The sequence below is a fragment of the Ammospiza caudacuta genome, chromosome 1 (assembly GCF_027887145.1).
Source record: "Ammospiza caudacuta isolate bAmmCau1 chromosome 1, bAmmCau1.pri, whole genome shotgun sequence".
In the NCBI taxonomy this organism is placed as follows: domain Eukaryota; kingdom Metazoa; phylum Chordata; class Aves; order Passeriformes; family Passerellidae; genus Ammospiza; species Ammospiza caudacuta.
This window is the reverse complement of record NC_080593.1, coordinates 9,249,039-9,268,598: the sequence shown is the minus strand read 5'-3', so window position 1 is coordinate 9,268,598 and position 19,560 is coordinate 9,249,039. Positions and strand designations below refer to the sequence as shown.

The 19,560-nt window shown below is 37.9% G+C and overlaps 1 protein-coding gene across 6 annotated transcripts in view; it reads left to right on the top strand.

Moving 5' to 3' along the window:
• The window catches only part of LMBR1 (limb development membrane protein 1), a 69,548-nt gene extending 50,689 nt beyond the window's left edge, over positions 1–18,859 (top strand). For all 6 annotated transcript variants that reach the window (XM_058824887.1, XM_058824878.1, XM_058824916.1 and 3 more), the window contains 8 exons: positions 2,002–2,082; positions 2,873–2,949; positions 3,185–3,262; positions 3,742–3,815; positions 4,045–4,135; positions 5,581–5,647; positions 9,876–10,037; positions 11,997–18,859. In XM_058824887.1, coding sequence (XP_058680870.1) covers positions 2,002–2,082; positions 2,873–2,949; positions 3,185–3,262; positions 3,742–3,815; positions 4,045–4,135; positions 5,581–5,647; positions 9,876–10,037; positions 11,997–12,079 — 713 coding nt within the window. In that variant the 3' untranslated portion in view covers positions 12,080–18,859. The remainder of the gene's footprint in view (positions 1–2,001; positions 2,083–2,872; positions 2,950–3,184; positions 3,263–3,741; positions 3,816–4,044; positions 4,136–5,580; positions 5,648–9,875; positions 10,038–11,996) is intronic.
• Positions 18,860–19,560: the final 701 nt, after the last annotated feature.

The window sequence follows — 19,560 nt, the reverse complement described above, 5'->3', positions numbered from 1 at the left end:
TTCAGCTGCTTCCATGAATGTTCTTTTCCCACTGAGCTCTATTGCTGTCCTTTTTCCCACCTAACAGTAATTAGTCATTCCATAAAACAGATGTTTTAGACTTTTCTGGGGGAAATGCATCATTACAAAAGCTTATTTTTATAGGGATAATTGGCTTGGGTTTTTTAAAGACTTTTTCTGAAAACCTGTGTATTATGATTAATTTTTTAAAAAACACTGAGAAATGGAACTGACATTTGTATTTCACGCACTTCAATTGATAAGATGTTGTAATGGAACAGTGTCTGTAGGTCTTACTGAATAGTCCTGAGATTAGAGTTATTTATGTATTTGAAGCCTGTAAATATTATCCATTATGTCACTGATATTCAAGATAAATGTTTAGAGAAAGCACAAAAGTTGCATGTTATATGCAAAAATGTGAGTGAAAGAAACATTCAGTTAATTCAATTAAACATTTAAAATTTTAAACAGTTGGATGTTTCATTGATGATTTGACTGCATTGAAAAAAATCAGTATTTCATAGTCTGCCATAAGAAGAGTCACCTTTTTTCTTGTATTGAGGTTGCTGGATGGATGAGGAGACAACAGAAAATAAAGAAATAATGAGACTGGACTACAAAGTAGTGTTGCTGTGCCAGCAGCCTAAGTGCTGTTTAGATTTTGTAGGCAAGTGATCAAGATATCAGATAAAAGCCTGGACAAGAATATTAATCTCCTATAAATTTATTAGAGACTGTTTAAAAAAAGTCCATGGAGCTTGGTGCTCTTACAGGTTAGCCCATGGCCAGAGGTGGGGCTGAGGGTAGGGAATGACCAGCAGGTGAAAGGTGTGAATGTAAATCAGCAAAACAACAGCAGAGAAGACTTTGGGTTTAAGACCTTGAACTGTCACTGCCATGGTGTGTTATTGCAGAGTGAAATTGGCCTGGAATAGACAGGGAAAATATGAGCCCTTAACTTATTTTCAGGTGAGATTGCCCCACTTTCATCCCTTTTACTTCTGAACAAAGGTGAGTGGAGAGTTTCTAACTTATCCCAGGCAGAATATTTCCAGGTTGTAATTGCAGATAGTGAAAGCTAAAGCAGAAATAATGGGATGGGAACTGAAACAGCAGAAACAGGTCTCTAGTCAGCATTGCAGTGCTGTGTCAGTGCCTGAACACTGTGCAGGGTTTGTAGAGGAGCTGGCATCAATGAAGGAAACCCCATTGTGCTTGCACTGGAAAAGAGGAGTGGTTAGAAGAGAATGGAAGAGAAAAAAGATGTAGAGAGAAAATGGGCTGGGTTTCCTCAAGGCTGCATAAGGATAGGAAGAAAAGTTGATGAGCAGCTTTTTGGCAGAAAATTAGTAGGAGAAAAGGGATTAATATTATGGTTGTCAGGGCTAAACTGATGTACAGGAGAAAGTATGGGGAGTTGCACAACAGTGACACATGTATGTTGTGAACTGGAAAGTGGAAGAGGTTGGTCTCATGGTGGCTGTGGGAATATCTGACTGGCATGGAGGGACAGAGCAGGCACTGGTATGAGCACAAGATCCATCAGCAAGCAGGTCAGAGTGTGGAAACTGAGCTTGCTGAGGAAAAGGGAGGGAGGGGCAGAAGCTGAATCTGGAGCTCTGGCCATTTTAAAGGCAAAGGTCCACTTTTGCTAAATAATAATGCTCCTGAAGGGCATCTGGGGATTCTTTACATCTTGGTACCAGAATCCTATAGGGATTTAAGAATGAGGCATTTGAGACATCCTGTCTGTCACTCTATGGCTGGTCATTGGACTTGTGTGAAAGTTCAGCATCAGCAAACAGACTGGGATCACAGGAGATGATGCTGAAATCTTCTGGGTAGACTCTGCTGTTTTTGAGAAGTATTTGAAGAGTCTCAAAGAAACACCTGCAGCTTAAATTCACAAGTGCTTAATGTGATATTTCCTAAATCCAGATTGTCACTGTGTGCCTTGCAGTCACATCCAAAAGAAAATCATGTCTTTTGTTTTAAAAGGTGTCTCTTCCACAGTGGAATACCAGACAGTAGAGTTGGAACGTGAGCTTGAAAAAGTGAGAAGCAAGAAAACAAATCTAGGTAATGAACTTTCTGGTGTTTCATGTAGATTGTAGTTTACTAAATGACATTAAGGTGCTGTGTTTAGTTTGGAGCAGTTGCTTGATTGATTCCAGTTTGTTCTTAACTAAATTTGTGCATTTGCAAACATGTTAGATGAAATCATTGCACCCCTCCAACAACAAAAAAAAATTAAGTAAGGAGTCTGATTTGGATCTTATTTTAACATTATTTTAGAGAAATTGTACCACCTCTTTGCATGTAGCTTTTTGTGTATAATATGCTTATGAATATTTGTGCTAATTGATGACATTACTTTCCTTTTTGTGTTTGAATTATTTCTGTAAAATTCAAACAATCTTTTCGTGCACATGCTAATGATGTCCAGTGAAGTTAGTTCTGTCTCTCCTGCCTTACAAGAGGAAAATACTATTTAAATATCTGAAATTCTGACCTTTAGGTGATGCTAAAATATACATGTAAACAGTGTATTTGTAAATTCAGCTGATTTTAAACTTTATGGAACTGCTGTGTGCTAGGGAAGAAAAAAGTTAAGGGGAAACATGCCTCTAAGAAAAATCTGCTTGTCTCTGTCTCCCCAGCCTTCCTCTAGAGAGGTTTCATGTTTTTGCCATTGCTTTGTAGAGCAGTACAGGTGGATGTTCTTATGAACTGGTTGATGTTTGCTCCAGATCAGGATACTGTTGTTACTTATATTTATAGTGAGCTTATGGATAGCTGAATGATTCTTCCTTGTTTTATTCTAAGTTGATCTATGGTATTAGACTTATGTTTTTTCTCTTCTGAACAGAACGGAGGAAAAAGGCTTCTGCTTGGGAAAGGAATTTAGTTTATCCAGCTGTCATGATACTGCTCCTGACTGAGACAGTAAGAATTTTCTTTTTTTTTTTTTTTTCCCAGCTAAAAGTATAGAGTTCCTTGGTTATTTGACAAAACAGTTTTAAATTTTCTCAGTGAAGATTGTTTAAGCAGCAATCTTGATATTCTTTTCTTGACCATTTAACAAAAACTGGACATTATGGAGTCTGGTGAGGAGGATAAATGTGAAGATTAAAAATGTGGAATACTTTTCAATAACAAGACTGTTTCCTCTTTTTTATAGTCCTTTTCAGTTCTTTTAGTCGCTCTCAACATTCTTTACCTGTTGGTTGATGAGACTGCAATGCCAAAGGGATCGGGGGTAAAGTAATCTTCTCTTACAATTTTTATTATTTTAGTAAAGCTTTGGATGCCTTGCAGAAGTGCAAGTAAGAGATTTTGCTTTAATAACATGGAAACCAATGAGCCTTGACCTTGACTTTGCTTCTAGGTTTCATTTCTGTGCCCACACAAACATTTATTACATGTCATCTAGTGAGTGCTTACTAAAATAGTGCAGAAGCTTTATGTAGATCCAGTGATGCACTACAGCAGATCAGTAATCTGAAGTTTGCAGTTCTGTCTTTGCAATGCATTTCACTGCAGTTTGAAAGCTGCTGGTGCCATTGCTTGGGGTGGGGGGACTTGGAATGTGGGACATCAGAACCCCCCTGAAACACTGAATTGAGAAAAGGCTGTATTGCCTATAAGATGTTGCATGTTGTGTTCTGGGTAGAAATTAACTTTATGAACTCTTGCTTGGATCTTATTTAATTATGCAAAGTATCTTTTTCCTTGTAGGGACCTGGAATAGGAAATGCCTCCTTATCCACCTTTGGCTTCGTGGGAGCAGCACTTGAAATCATTTTGATTTTGTATCCTTTCTGAAAGAATTCAGTCTGTTAACAAGTATTCTGTCTAGTTTTCTGGGACACTGATAATACACTAAGACACTAGCCTGGAAAGAAGAAAGATAGGTCAGTCTTTCTCAAACACTTGTTTTTGTTTCTTTTTTCTTTAGTTCTTAAGACTTTTAGGAGACTGCTGAGAACTTGAGTGAAACTTGCATTCCTTGGGGGTTCCTTTTTTCCTTAATTCTCACAGCTATCTTATGGTATCTTCTGTCGTCGGCTTCTACAGTCTTCGTTTTTTTGAGAATTTCACTCCCAGGAAGGATGACACAACCATGACAAAGGTAAGGTACAATCTGGGATGGGCATGGCCCCCTCCTGTCTTTCTTGCCACCCAAGACAAACTGACTCTCTTAGTAATTGCCCTGAATGGCTCATTTGCCGTGATCAGTATTTGTTTGTAAGCTGCGTAAACACAAACTGGAAGATTGTCAAAATGCTGAATGAGTGGGAAAAAGGATGTGCTCTGTTTAGTTTGGATGGCATCCATTCACTTGTAAAAAGCCAGGAATGGCAGAGCTTGTTAACTGGCTATAGAAAAGCAAGTGAAAGAACTTCCTTCAAAGGGAACTTATTGCTAATGAGTAACTTTGATTGTGTTAACTGTACTTCAGGGACCTTGTTTGAGATCTGAGCAACGTGGTTGCTAGAAGTAATAAGACAAAGTAATTCAAATTTGAATAATGAAACTAAGACTGAGGACAGCTATTCAGCAGCATTGTCCAATTTGAAGCTAATTTGACTTTCTACAATTTAGCACTGGCTTTAGCATAACCAATGCTTTACCTAATTGGGAGGAACATGCCTAGGTTTTTTTGCAAAATATTCCCCCAGCTGACATGGGAAAGTGATCAGTAACCAAGAAACAGATGTTGAATTTAATTATTTTTTCAATATGTTTCATTGTTTCTATATTTTTTTTTAATTTAAATAATGGAATAAGATACTTTTACTACAAATTGTTGGAAGTGAGTGGGTATATACACAGAATGATTAGAGGAATAAGTAGTAGAGAGTTGGATTGTTCTTAATATTTCCTATTGATTGTTTACAGTACACCAGGAATAGTGTGGAGATAAATAGTGAATGTATAAATGTCTACCTACTTTCAAGTTTACTTTTTTTCCTTTTGGCTTCTGATAGAACTAGACCTGAAGAAAATGATCCCTTGTGAAAGAAAGTTTCAATTACTCTTTTTAAAGGCTTTACAAGAACAAGAAGAAATCTAACAGCTGTGAATTTTTTTGTATTATTTAAAGTAGACAACAGGCATTGAATTGAAAGGAAGCTCTTTGTTGTAATTTTTTAAATAGTGCTAATCCTGCAAGCAGTTACATCCAAGGCTTAAGCTGATGTATCAGTCATCCATTCTAAGCCCATGGAATTGTTCTTTTATAAAACATTCACAGGAAGTAAGTAAACAGTTGATGCTTTGCAACATGGTTGTTTTGAATAATTTTGGATCTGAGCATACACAACACTTTGATTAAAAGCACATGAATGCATATTTGATTTTTTTCTTGGAATCATTTTTGTCTTGTGTAATACCATGTGGAGAGGAGTGACAGAAGTCAGCAAGACTAACAATATGTTACAGTAAATTGCTTTAGGTTCAATTTGAAGAATGTGCCTTTTAAGAATTATTCTTTTTCATCTTGACTGCTGTTTTTCTTTGTGTTCCCTTCAGCAATCTCGTTTATCATTTAAATGCTGTGTCATTTTCAAACAGATAATTGGAAACTGTGTCTCAATCTTGGTGCTGAGCTCTGCTTTGCCAGTGATGTCAAGGACACTGGGTAAGTGAAATGGAAATAATATCATAATAAAGGATGTTTAATTAAAAAAAAAAAAAAAAAAAACAAGAAAAAAGAAGAGCCTGTACCTGTATTTTTCATAATAGGGATGTAATTTGTCATCACTTTCAGATGAAAAAACATGTATCTGTGGCCTTCGTTTCTACACAAACATTAACCGTTGAACATACATCTATGTACATGAAACTGCAGGACATACTTTCTAAAAAGAAAATGATGTTAAGTATTTTTAGGGAATAGATTATTTTAAGAAGGTCAGATTTGAAACTTCTTAAAACAGGAGATTGTCAGATGAAAAGATAGGAAAACTGATTGTCCAGAGCAGTCTGAAATAGTTTCATGTTCACTGTGAAATTAGTGCTTAGTTCCCGTCAAGAAATACATTTGGGATTTGGTGTCTGAAATTCAAGGTAACACTGAGTGCAAATGGCTTTTTAAAAAGAGTTAATGACTCTTCATCTATTAAGTTTTTAAATCAGCAGTGATACCAGGCTACTTTCGTTTCCCCTACAATAACATGCTTGTATTTTTTGTTAACTTCTTTTTTCAAATTTAACAATTTGGAGTCTACCATAGCAGAACTGAAGAACTCCTGATTTTATTGCTAAGGATTGGCAGTAGCATTTGAAGTAGTTAATCTGTTATAACCAGTTGGAAAAATGTGTTGTATCTTCACTTTAATTAGGTAATCTTCAGCTTGAATTCTTGAAGCTAAATTGCAAGGCTATTACATGTTTTAAGTAGTGCAGAATCCTTGTAACTAATGTGAATTTCATTGGGAACATTAAATAGAACAAAACAAAAATCTTCACCTCAGGCTGTACAAGTCTTAAGTACAAGCTTAGAAGTTTGAGCTCAGGCCCACAGACCAGCAGTGTGTGCTCAGTAGTTCTCTAGCTGCTCTTCCTTTCAGGGAAAATACTCTTGAATCAAGAGTAGTTCATGGTTTTCCAGTATTATACTGGATATTCTCATGCTATGTATGAGGGGATATTTTAATAAATTATAAATCATTTTTATAGCAAATAAAAAACCTACTGCAGTGCATTTTGGAGAGTTGAATCTTAAAATAAGCATTCCAGAACTTAAAAAAATCTGTTGTAAAACTTCCCAAAAATGCAAAAGGGTAATTCAAGTATTTAAAGCAGTGGAGTTTTAAAATAAAACCAGTATAATAAAGGTCTAAGAAGTGAAATGGTTTTAGCATATGGAGCCATAGAAAAATCACTGTTTAGACTAGAATTGTAACATGAGTTTGTGTCTACTAAGTTACTGCATTCAAGACTTGTTTAAAAGAAAATAAAATTAATTGTTAATGATCCATGAGATTACCAGTTGATAATAACCAGATTCTGTGGGAGTAAGTGTACACGCTGGGTCCATTGTTGTCTCATAGGAAACAGATTAATGGTAAAACTCACTTAAAAACCAGACTAACAAGTGAAATTCCTGAATAGTTTGCCATAGAGATAAATAAAAGAAGAAAAAAGATGGAACAATTAACACACAGCTAACAAATGCACAGTCACAGCTGTCCAAACAGGATTAATAGAGTGTATTAGAGTACAGTGAGTCATGTGGTGCTTTTGCAGAAATATCAATGTGTGTTGCACTACATGCCACCTCCCTGTGGCACTGAATAGATGAAAAGAAATAAATATGTTAAGCAGATTCATAGTCTTTTCACTTTATTAAAAAAGCGAGATTCTAGGCTATAGAGAAAAGACTAGACTTTATCCTTATGGGAAAGGTGAAAAAGCAAAAGTTATCTAATACATGCACTGACCTTTTTCAACTTTAAAAAATGGAAATAGTTTCTTCTTACATGTTTCATAGCATTCTAATTAGATATGTATGTGGTGGATATGTCTAATCTGTCATTCTTCTAGAACTCCAGGAAAGTTTTAAACTAAAATAAGTTATTTTACTTAAATAAGTTAACTCATATTTCCCCAGAACTTTTCAGCCTTTTAGTAGCCCTTCAGAAATGTTTCCCACCAGCACCATATTGCTAATCGCAGAGAAGCAAATTAGGAACAAGGCTCTTCAAGTCAAGAATACAAAAAACAAAGAATTCCAGAGAAAATTGAACTTTCTGGTGTATGGAAGTTTTCCTAGAATTCTACACTTGAGTATTATGTACAAGTAAATGGGGATTTTAAATTTATTTGTGTGTGCTGTCTAAAACCTACCATTTGGTTTTTGTTTAATAGTTTATTTGGTAAAATTTCATCAGCTTTTGTGTGTATATATTTGTGCCACTAGATATGCAAGTTTTTGTTCAATTACTGAGGAGTTATTAAAAGTGTTGGGTTTTTTTACTTTGTGGGCTGAGTGGGTACTGCTTCTGTAAGAAAGACATCAAAACCTTTTTAACCTTTTTCTCCCTTGAGTTTACAGGCTGTTATGTGTCACTTTTCTGATGAGCAGTGACTTTTTCTGTTTGTAAGAAGAAATTGAATGTAATTGAATGTAATTTATGGACAATAATTTTTCCACCTACTCTAAGAGAAGTGTCAGGGTTCATTTGTGTTTGTCCTGGTAACACTGCTCCATGGCTCACTGTTCTTCTGGACCTCTGTGTGTCAAGGAATGTTTTTCCTTTCCCAGAGAACTCCAGTGCTCTGCCTGTTTTGTTCCTTTTCCTTTAAAGTTTTGGGAGCCTGTACATTCAAACCTGACTTTCTTAATTTTCATGTGGCTTCACAATCTGGCTGAAGCACTGCTGCTTTGGAAATGCTGAGGACCCTGTTTGCCTTGAAGTGGGAAAGCAGCTCTGTGTTTATTGTCCTTCATCTCTTCACCAGTTAATTCAGTTGTTTTTTTCTTTCTGTGCTAAGACCTTCTGTGCTTTTTTTAGTATTTCTTCCTGCCTCTTTTGCTGTTTTGATCAGTGATTGTTTTGTTTCATCCTTTGAAACTTCTTTTCATTTCAGTATTTTTTCATTAGGTACCAAATTCAATTTCGATGTTTTAATTTAAATGACAGATGCTGAGTATAAGAAGTGTGTATATCATTTAACATTGTGATAACTGCCTTGCAAGTCTTGGGTGTGCAGATACAGTGAGATTCCTAAGTGTCAGGTTTACCCTTGGAAGAAGTGCAGCTGACCCTTAATTGTCCTCATTTATTATCACTTTTGAAGTCAGTTTTTAAAAGCCCCAAAATACTTTCAAAGTAAGATGATAGAAAATCAGGAGCTTTCAGGAGTTTCAGAGCCAGGGCTACTTTGTGATTGCCTCATTTGCTGCTGCCATTTTAGTTCTGGGACAGGGTCAGCTTCCTGCTTTTGCACTGTTGTGAGGGCACACTTCCTTCTGACATCATCTGTGCCAAAGTTTTTTGGGAATAAAGCAGCTTTTGAATTCTAGACAATGATCATGTAGCTGTCATCTCAGTGTTCTGCCATGTGTTCAGTGCAGTATTCCACGACACCTGACAAAGGAATAACCTGTGGTTCTTCCTCTTCTGCCTTCTGCCATGGGCCCTACACCTTGTGGATGTTTCCATGTTTCAGAAAAATGTTGATCACTTAATTATTGATTGACAGACCTTTGATCAGCACAAAGCCCAAGTGTCAGGGCTGGAGGTGCCCTGTGAAGGAGACCTGTCAGCACCACCTTTCAGCCTCTTTTCCTTCTGTGCAAATGCTCCATGGCTGTAGTGGTGGGTGGATCCAGGAGAAAAACTGCACTTGGAAAGATGTTTTTAAACTTTGGTTTCAAAAGCAGTGCTCTGGAAGAACACTTTAGAGCTTAGTGTTTACCGTAAGATGTTGTGGCTCTCACAGAAAGGCTGTTTGCTACCTGTTTTTTTTTTAAAAAAAGCTCAAGGAGCATTTCATTCTTTTTTGGAATCATTAAGGATTTTATCAAAACTGAGGTTTCAAGCAGTTTTCATACTAAAGCTGATTTTTTCCTTGTTACATTTACTGATATTATAAAAAGAGTTCTTACCTAGAATAGACAATTCATTTCAACTCCCATTATTCAAGCATTTCACTATGAAATTTAAAAAACATTTTGATAAAGGTGTCTTACAGTTTTATAGTGACCAACAAACCTTGTCTTGTGTGTTTAACCATATGTCTTCTGGTGTGCTATCTGTAAGAATTTTGCATCCAAATGTAAATGTAATAGAATCAAATTTTTGTGTTTCCTAAAAAATGTTATGATTATTTTGATCTAAATCTTGTATGCAATTTAACAGGAATCACCAGATTTGATCTCCTTGGAGACTTTGGAAGGTTCAACTGGCTGGGGAACTTCTACATTGTGTTATCTTACAACTTGCTCTTTGCTATCATGACAACGTTGTGTCTGGTCAGAAAGTTCACGTCTGCTGTGCGAGAGGAGCTCCTGAAGGCATTAGGTAACACAGCCCTGACAATTCACTCTGTGCTTCACCATCCCTTTCTCCACCACTGACACCCTGATGTGCTACTGGTAAAGTTCTGTCACAGCTCACAGAATACTTTTTTTTCTGGAAATTTCTCTAAGTTAAAGTGTGAGGATGAATAACGTGTTGTTTTTTGAAGAGTCCAGAGCTAAGGTACAGTGTTGATTTCAGTGATATGCCTGTGGTACTTACTGGTCTTCAGTTGGATTTTCAGTCTTTGGAGAGCATAGAAACATTCTCATTGCTAGGAGCAATTATTCCACATTAAACTTCAGCTTGTCTATGGGTTGTCTTTCTGTTTTGTCTAAATCAACCTAGTAGTTCCCTATAAATAGTTAGCAGAGATGTCAACTTTGTTGTCATACATTTTTGGAACATCTATTCAGAAAATCATTGTACAGAATGTACAGAACCTTAGTAACTGGCTGAGTAAAGCCTGTACTTGATATAATCAAAAATTTGATCAAATTTTGCATTGATGTTTCTTGAAGAAAGGATTGAAACACATTTGATACTAAGAGCATAAAATGTTTTTTATTTTTTTATTGTTGTCACCCTGTCTTATCTTTACTAATTAACAAAGCTCCTCTCTCTTTAGATCCCTAGAGTAGTATTTAAATTGAGAGGAATAATGGTGAAACTTTAGTGTTTCTTTGTAGCTGAGGATTCAGATAGAATCATCTAGAAGTTACTGATGTTAGTTTTCACTGTTTGAGTTGAGATGCTGAAACAAAATCCAAGCACTTCTCAGAATCCTCGTGGAAGATTAATTTAAAATTGTTGTAAAATAATTAGAAATAAAGTGTTTAATAAAAAATTACAGATGTTGAAGGCAGATTAAGAAACATAAAATGCAAGCACAGTAGGGTAATGATCATTGGATTTGACACAAACAGGGAGTCACAAACCCTGAAATGTGCAGGTTCCTGGCACAAACTGGGTTTGTTTTCAGTGCTGTACATCACAAACTATGTCTGTTAAAAACTGTCCCATGGAATTCAGAGAATGAGAACCAAAATTGGTCTATGACCAAAAAATTCACATATTAGGACTAGAAATAAGACAATATTTAGGAGATTTTGATTTTTTAGTAGTGCAGTCAATTTTGGAATTCCACTTCCAACAATGCAAGAAGTTTAACTTTGCACATCATGGCACTTCAGTGTAGTCTACACAAAATGAATAAGAAACTCTTCCCAGATTTGATCCTTAACTTTAGAGAACTTGATAGGAGACTTCAGAGAGAAACTGTACCAAGCAAGGAAGGACTGACATCACGTCTCTTTTGAATAAAATATGGCTAAATTTGCCATCTTTCCTCATCTCCCTCCTCCTCAAAAAGAGTAATTTAACTGCTTGCCTTGGGCAGGATGTGCGACTTGAATTAGCACTCACAATAGAGAATTGTGCAATAAGAACAAATGGCTGGAAACAGAGATAAATCAGTAATAGTGTAGTATAAAAACGTAATTTGACATATAAATAGTTTAGAGACATGATCTGGTCATCACAAATGACATTAAGATCAGCAGTGGGTGATTTACAAAAAGATGTTCTAGTTTAAAATAATTAATAATTAATTATCAAAATAATACAATTAATAATTTTAGGTAATTATTTAGGTATTTTTAGGCAATAGGGTAAACTATTGCAAGTCTTTCTTGGTTCTTAACATCTGAGTCTGTGATTTAAGCAATGGAAAGTGAGGGTTCTCCATCTCCCATGCTTATAATGGATTTTCTCACTTAAACAACACTGAGGGAATTTCCCAGAAGCAATTCTTAGAGGAGGTAGAACATCAGTTCTGGTCTTCAGCAAATGTAAAGTCTGCAATCACAGAGTAGGATTTGGGTTCTCTGTGTTCTTTTGAATGCCTGTGTGCATGAAACAAGGGGGAGTCTAAGTTTTTCCTTATTCTGTAATGTTTTGCAGGATTAGATAAACTTCACCTATCAAACAATCCAAGAGACCCGGAGACAAAGCCTTCTGCAAATGGCCATCAGAAAACACTGTGATAACAATCACCTGCAGTCAGCAGAGCTGAAAACATCAATCTCATGGCATTCCTGTCATCTCATCAGCATTTTTATATTGCTTTTAGTTGTTAGTTTGGGTTGAGCCTTGTCTCATTTTGATGCTGTGTGCTTCTGAGGAAGTTAGGTGTATCGGATTCTTCTCTTTCCAGTGAACTTTTGGTCTGCTTGTTTATTTCCCAGGAAGTTAATGCAGGAGGTGCCTTGAAGACTGGAAGCTGAGGAGAAAAATGCATTCCTTTTTATTTGTTGACAGTTTCACATCTTTATTTTTAGACTTGCTACCATTTGAATGCACAGTACCTCCTGTGTTATACAAACACAGCTATAAAGAATAACTTTGGGACTTGATTAAAATAAAAAAAGAAAAAGAAGAAAACATACACTTGAAGGCCAATATGACCCTCACTGGAAATGTAAAGTAGCTGGAGTAGGTACCCATGACAGGAGATGAACAGCTCTACTGAGAGTGAGTTAAATAGGACAGGAGAGATCCCAGTGCTGGATGCAGTAGGCTGTGTCATGGTGCCTTCTCAGCAGGCCAGTGTGTTTTCAGCTCTCTGTCCTTAGCTCCAGATGCCAGCTTGCTTTACTGGTGGTCAAACAATGTCTTACAGAAGTCCAAGATGAAGATTAACTTCAGTGTTCAATCTGAGCCTAGTATGCTTTGTAAAAAGCTGTGTAGACCCTCTGTCACAGCTCTCAGTTCTGTGAGCTGTTGTGCCCTGGAGGTCCCTTTCCCTACCCAAGACCCTTGTGAAATTTTTGATGAACTACTGTGTGTAAGCAGTACCTGGAATCAATGCAAGGAGCACAGGCCTAGGAGGCTGCAGTTGCAGTTTTCTACAATCTTTAATTTGAAGTAAATTTCTCTTGAGTTTATACTTCAGTTACCAGGATTTCTGTTCAGTGGCATAACCCAGTTATCTGTCACTGGCCTGTTTTTTAATGTACACATATTCATGTATATAGGCCTATATGTGTAGATATCATAAATTAAGTTCTAAGGTTGTAGAGATGACAGTAGGTGGTTTGGTAAGTAAAACGTGTGTGTGCAGTCTTGGTAGTTTGAATTGCTGAAGTGTTGAACTGCTCAGAGGCCTTAGATTCAAGACGGCATCAGTGGGTGATAATGTCCTTTCTTGTAGCATTTCCTTGCAGCCTTAGGGAATCCTTTAAGCAGTTTATAGTAAAGAAAAATAACAAGTAAGTATTCAAAAATCTGGTTGCACTTTTGTCCTGCTCAGCCACAAGTAATCTCCAAACAGACTGGAATGGGGACACCTTCAGTGAGTGCCCCTTCATGTGGGGAGCCAGAAAATTTTCCTCTTCAATTCCTATTTCTGTGAAACAAGTCTGCCTGTCTGTAGTTTGAGGTCTTATATTCATTGGTGACAACTTGGTTTCCAGTGTGGTTCCAAAATAAGGTAAACCTTGTGTCAGAAACTCTTTGGCTGTTCTCTTGAGATGACTGCTCTGGGCTGTAGACCTTATTGCTGTGTGTGTGAATGTCTGCTTGTTTTTTTTTTTTCCCTGAAGTGCTTCAAAAATCATGCTCCAGTACACATGAGGATTTATCATTTTTCAGCTGCCTTTTTTGACTTGAACTGGGGCATAATGTAAATATTTCTGTAGTAAATATGATGCTAGAGGATTACTTTTTTTTGTGTGTGTGTGATCAGTATAAATTCAAGGTTTATTGAACTGACTATTGATGTGTTGTATCAAGTCTTGGAAGAAAAAGTAAAATTATTTGATTTCACTAAGATTTACAAGCATCTTTTCTCTTGCTTAGTGGTGACACTTTAGTGAGAAATCTTTATCTGAGTCAAAGTTCTGCAACCAATAACAGAGAGCTATAATTAAAACTTGTTCTAAAATGAGTTTATATTTAAAATATTGGGAGATATATTATTAGGGGCATCAGCCAGGTATTCTTAGAGCTTATAGCCTTATGTATTGGCATCATAGTTAAAACCCAGTGAAATATGTCCCCTTTTCCATGCAAGTCATTGTATGACCAAAATTGTCCTCATGTCTTAATGGGGTGGTGAACTGTGGTGTGTGAAGCCAGTTAGCTTTTAGATAATAAATATTTCTGTTACAATGCTAAGACAGTTAATACACTCTGAAGAAATTAATATTAGGAATAAACCTAGGAGTATGAACCAGCATAAGTCTTGCTCTTTGTGCCTTTGGAGAGATGTTTGTCATGGCATCAGTGACCCAAGAACACAGAAAAAGGTGGATTTTAATGTGTGTGTGGCTTCTGCAAGTGAGTTGGGCAATTACTTCAACTGAGCAGAAGCAGTTCCTGCTGAGAAGCACCCAAGCTTCAGGCAAGACTTTAAAATTCTTTTTCAGAACAAATTTTAGAGCCTTGACTGTGCCCACCCCTTCTGCTGGATTCTGCAGGCAGATGCGTGGGTTAAGGCTACCTTAGGGAAAACTTGACACTGGACTCCGTGGGATGGTTGAGGTGCTGTGTGGTTTCCAAGATGGATGAGAAATTCAGAATTACACTGGCAGTGTTGTGTTTTAAAATCAACTGCTGATATTGTGACATTAAAATATGCCTTTGGCCTTGAAGATGACGTGCTTATGCAAAGCTTTGTCACTGCATGCAGGACACAGGTCACTGTATACTTCTCACAGAATCATATGGTCACTTAAATACAAGCAACTGGTAATTCATTAATGGATATTGACAATACATTCCTGTATTTGACTCATGTAGAGTCAGGTGGTCTATACCTTCAAGGTATATACAGCTGATCTTAGTAACATTAACATCTGCCTCACTTCTTAGGAGGCAAAAAGCACATCAATGCTTCCATCTTCAACTAGATACCACACAAGACCAAAAAATAGATGTAAACTGAGTGTTTTAAGTTAGCTGTTTTTTGGCTTTTTTTCTGTGTTGGTAGCACAATATTAAATGCAATTGCAGAACTGTAATATTTGTGGGATTTCTAAGCATGAAGCACACATGCTTATCACTTTAAGCTAAAAAATAGTAATATTGGTTACTGTACAAGTGACAGTTTTGCATTCATAAGGAGCTTTGTTTACTGTCTGTAATGTGCTGTTTATCTTTGGCCCTGTTCCTCTGATCCCTTTGACCCTGTTGGCTGTTTTAGTGTCATAGAAATGAAAAGATTTGACAAGTGGTTTCCCTTGTCTGGCTCCCAATTACCCCTGGAGCACCAGTGGAGGGAGGGCTGGGCTGCCCACACAGGCAGGGAGGAACTCCTGCAGCAGGTGCTTGGCAGGAGGGACATGGGGAGAGATCCTGGGGACATGTCGTCCCTGGTGTCACCAGGAGTGTCACATCCTCCTCCCCTGTGTCACCAGGGGTGTCACATCTCCCCTGTGTCACCAGGGGGTCACATCTCCCCGGTGTCACCAGGAGTGTCACATCCTCCTCCCCGGTGTCACCAGGGGTGTCACATCCTCCTCCCCGGTGTCACCAGGGGTGTCACATCTCCCCAGTGTCCCCAGGAGTGATGTGCACCAAGGCCCTGCAGCCCCTGTCCCTCCCACCATGTCTCTGCCACTCACCCCTGAGGCTGTGCAGCAGCTGAGGCTATTTGAGGTGCTCACATGTGCCCAGTGCTGTGTAATGAATGATGGCCCTTTTCTCAAAGAATTTACAGTCTAAATTAGAAAGGAGTAAGGTAGAAACAGAAAGCAGTTGGCCTCTTCCTGCATGTGGCTTTCCTTGAGTTCTTGTAGCATGCTCTAGGTTATTTCCCATCTCTTCTCCCTCTCCCAGAAGTGGGGTGGTGGTGTATGTACAGCAACTGAGCCTTACCCTTAGTGGACTGGCATCTAAAATTTTGAAGTAACAAATACACAGCTAAATCCTGTTTAATGTATTCTCTGATCTTGAAAATAGCATATTTTTAAACCAGGGTGAAATAATCTAAGCAGAGACAGGACATTAAGGCCATATAAATAACCTCTTCAGAAAGAAATGTGCTTAGTTTTGTTTTAAAAGGTGTTGATGTGAACTGTGAAGCTTTAATTGCTGTAATGAAATAAGATTCCCTACCTCCTAGTATTAGGATTTTTGTTGTTATTTTAGTTGAATTGAGAGGATATTGCCTACACTGACTTCCCTCCCCAACCCATGAACACTGAATTTGCTGTTGGTAAGCTGGCAGGTTATTTCAGTCACATTGTCAGATTTGAACTCTACAAAAATGCTACTTTTGAATTTATCCCATTCAGCAAGAGCAAACTAAGGCCACAGCCACCAGCCACACAGTGATAAAATATCTACCCCCTTTTCTACCTTGCCCCCTTGAGATAGACAAAACATGAAACAGCAGAAGAATCCACATAGATTTGATTTATGCACTGTAAGAAAACACACCAGAAGGCAACTTCAATGGAAGGCTTTTGAAATATTTCACAATTGAAGCACCTAGAACTCTTCAGAGATAAAAATAACGTGTATCATTAGTATACAAATGTCAGTTGTATGTTCTCTAAATAAGCCAATAATTCACTGACACTGAAAAAAAATTCATCACTTCTTAAAATCTCCTTTGTGATTCACAGTGAAACAGTATCTTGGGCTTTTATAGAAGCCTGTGAACTTCTGAAGGTATCTCTGTCTTGGCAACAGAAACCTTAGGATGCTTGCTAGTTTTGTGTTAACTGCCATATTTTATCAGTAACTTTTTAGCTTCATTTAATGCTAATGATTTTTTAAAAATATACATAGCATTATATGTTCTGACAAATACAGAAGGTGACTCCAAACAGTCAAAGAGATAGTGTGAGAAATATCCTGTAAATTCTGATATTCTTGACGCACTGATTCCAAGCTAATTAGAAACTATCTGTATGAAGGCCTTACATCAAATAGAAATTAGGAAATCCTGATTCTTAAAGGCTTTTAGGTATCTGAATGTTGATATGTACCTACTTGAGCACTTTGGAATGCTGCTTCTGGATGGTTGTTGATCACTAACCCCAAGCACTTGTTGCTTTTCTCCCTACCCCCATAACATTGTTTTATAGTCAGCATCACTGGATGAAGCTCCTTTCTTGGGCTGTATTTTGCATTCTTCCTCTATTCCCTGCTTCCGTAGATACCAGCTATTGAAGTATTGGGGCACCTGCTTTGATTTTCATGTATTTCTTTTCCCACATAGAGAGATATTCATTCCCTAGTTAGAACTGGTCTTCCACTACAAAAACGTTCACATTTATGAATTTGTTTTTAACCACTAGGTTCCGTTTAAGCAATCTTGTCACTAACAAGGGTCCTCTAACAATATACCAAGAGCTCAAGTCAGTTTGGATCGTGAGTGAGAGGGCTTAGTCATTGTATATATTTGTGCTTTGAGCTTCCAGGGCTGTGAGGGTACAGCCCCACTTGTCAGTGAGGGGAAGGAGCTGGTGTGGCCACTGGGAGCCCTGGGGTGGTGTCACTGCAGGGTGGCTCCTGCTGGGTTCCTGCTCTGCTGCGGGGTGTGCACAGAGACCTCCCTCAGTGGGAGGTGGGCACGCCTTGTGTCAGCTCTCAGCAGGGTCAGCCTGTGAGAGGTGCTGAGCTCAGGCTCTTCACCTTTCTCTGGATTTTTGTATTTCATGTGTATGAGCATGTTTTGGGCCTTCTCTCCCCGTGTGAGTTGGTCATTCAGAGAAGTGGCATGATGGTGATACCTGTGCAGTGATTCAGTGGGTGTGTTTAAATGTTTAAGAAGAAAATTGGCTGGTGCATGATTTCCTGTTTCTCACTAAACATGAGTTTTTTCCAGTCTGGACCAAAATTCTTAAGAGTCACAAAATCTCTCTGAGTAGTTTCTCCTCCTTGGCTTTATATAACAAAAAAATTCAGTCACTTTTACTTTCTTAAAGGTAGCTTTCAAAGTAGTTTTGCCTTAGTTAGTGTGATTTCTGTTGCTTTAAGGAGAATTGGATAGAAAAAGAAAATATATTTAGGTATGGGATTTGAAATATTGGTGTGTGTGTATGAAACACATGTACACAAAATATTTCCTTTCCTGTGGGGTTTGGGCCCAACCCTACATTAGCCCAACCCTAAATAGAGATCATGTGTTGCTCTTGTCTCCACTAATTTTTGTATTTAAAATTCCCAGTGAGAATGCTGAGGATGTTGCCTCAGGGTGCTGCTGGCACCCTGGTCCCTGTCACATGGAATTGGCTTCATGTGTGCTTAGGTGGCATGACCATAAAACCACAATTCTGAGCTGGCCTTTCCATGGCTGTTGATGCTTCTGGCTGGGCTGTGATGATGGCAGCAGGTACCTTCACTGTGCACATTCAGGGTTTCACTGCAGTGTTCCTGGTTAATACCACAATTTACAAAAACAATTCTAAATTACGCACAATCTCTGAACTGCGTGAGGCTGGGAGGTGCTGAATGGAGCTGGTGGTCCCCTCTTGGTCTGATTTGTGCTTCAGGTTTTGTAAACTCCACAGTCTTGAGCAGCTGACTTCTCTTTCACATGGATGTATCTGACCAAGGTATAACACAGCTGAAAAATTGTGCTTTGAGTGTTACTTTAATCCCAACAGTTTTGGTGTAGATACCTTCTCCCCATCAAACCCTTCCTGGTTCATTTTAGGTCACCCAGAATTATTGTTTATAATGTTCTCTGTTGTGGGTATTTTGTTGTGTTACAAAAAAAAAATCTGCTGCCTTAGCTAGGCTGATACTTCTGTTCTGTGGAAAGCAGTGGTAATATGTTTTTTTCCTTTGTTTGAAATGTTACACTGAATGTTTTGTAGGAAAATTTTTTTTTACCGTTTTTCAATAAAGGTAAAGTGTGATTTATAGCAGAGTTTTGTCCCTTTTTTTATTATAAGCAATGAAGAAATAATCTCTGTCATTCTAAGTTATCCTGTCTGTAATTGGTATGAATAGTTGTGTTCTTCTCACTTCCTCTTTCTCCCAGTTTAACCTGCTTTTGAAATTCTCAAATGGTCGCGTTTCTAAAATATCTGAGGTAGGGAATGTGATGGAGATTCCTCTACATTCAGAGGCATCACAGCCCTGTGTTTTAAGACAGGTGTGCAATTAATTGGAACTCTCTGCTTTAGGCCAGTGGGGATTGTTTATAGCAAAGTATGCTCATTATGTAATTTGTAAGTAATTTGCAATTCCTTAATAGTTTGACTGAAGGGCAATTTTTACATGTTAAACCCCTGACCACCATGCTTCCTAAACTGTCTGTAACTTAAACAGCTTCAGACTTTAAATTCCATTTCACAGGAGAGTTTAGGCTGTTTTTAAAGTTCAAGGATCACGTGGCTGGAAGGGACCTGGAGATGTTTGATCCATCCAGCTGCACAGGATCAAACATAGCTCCATTATTGCTGGTATTTAACCAGCCTGGCAGGGCTGTCTGTGATGGGATTGCTGTGCTGTCTCCAGGCAGTATATTCCACTGTTTAATTGTCCAAGATTTCATAAATGTCAAATG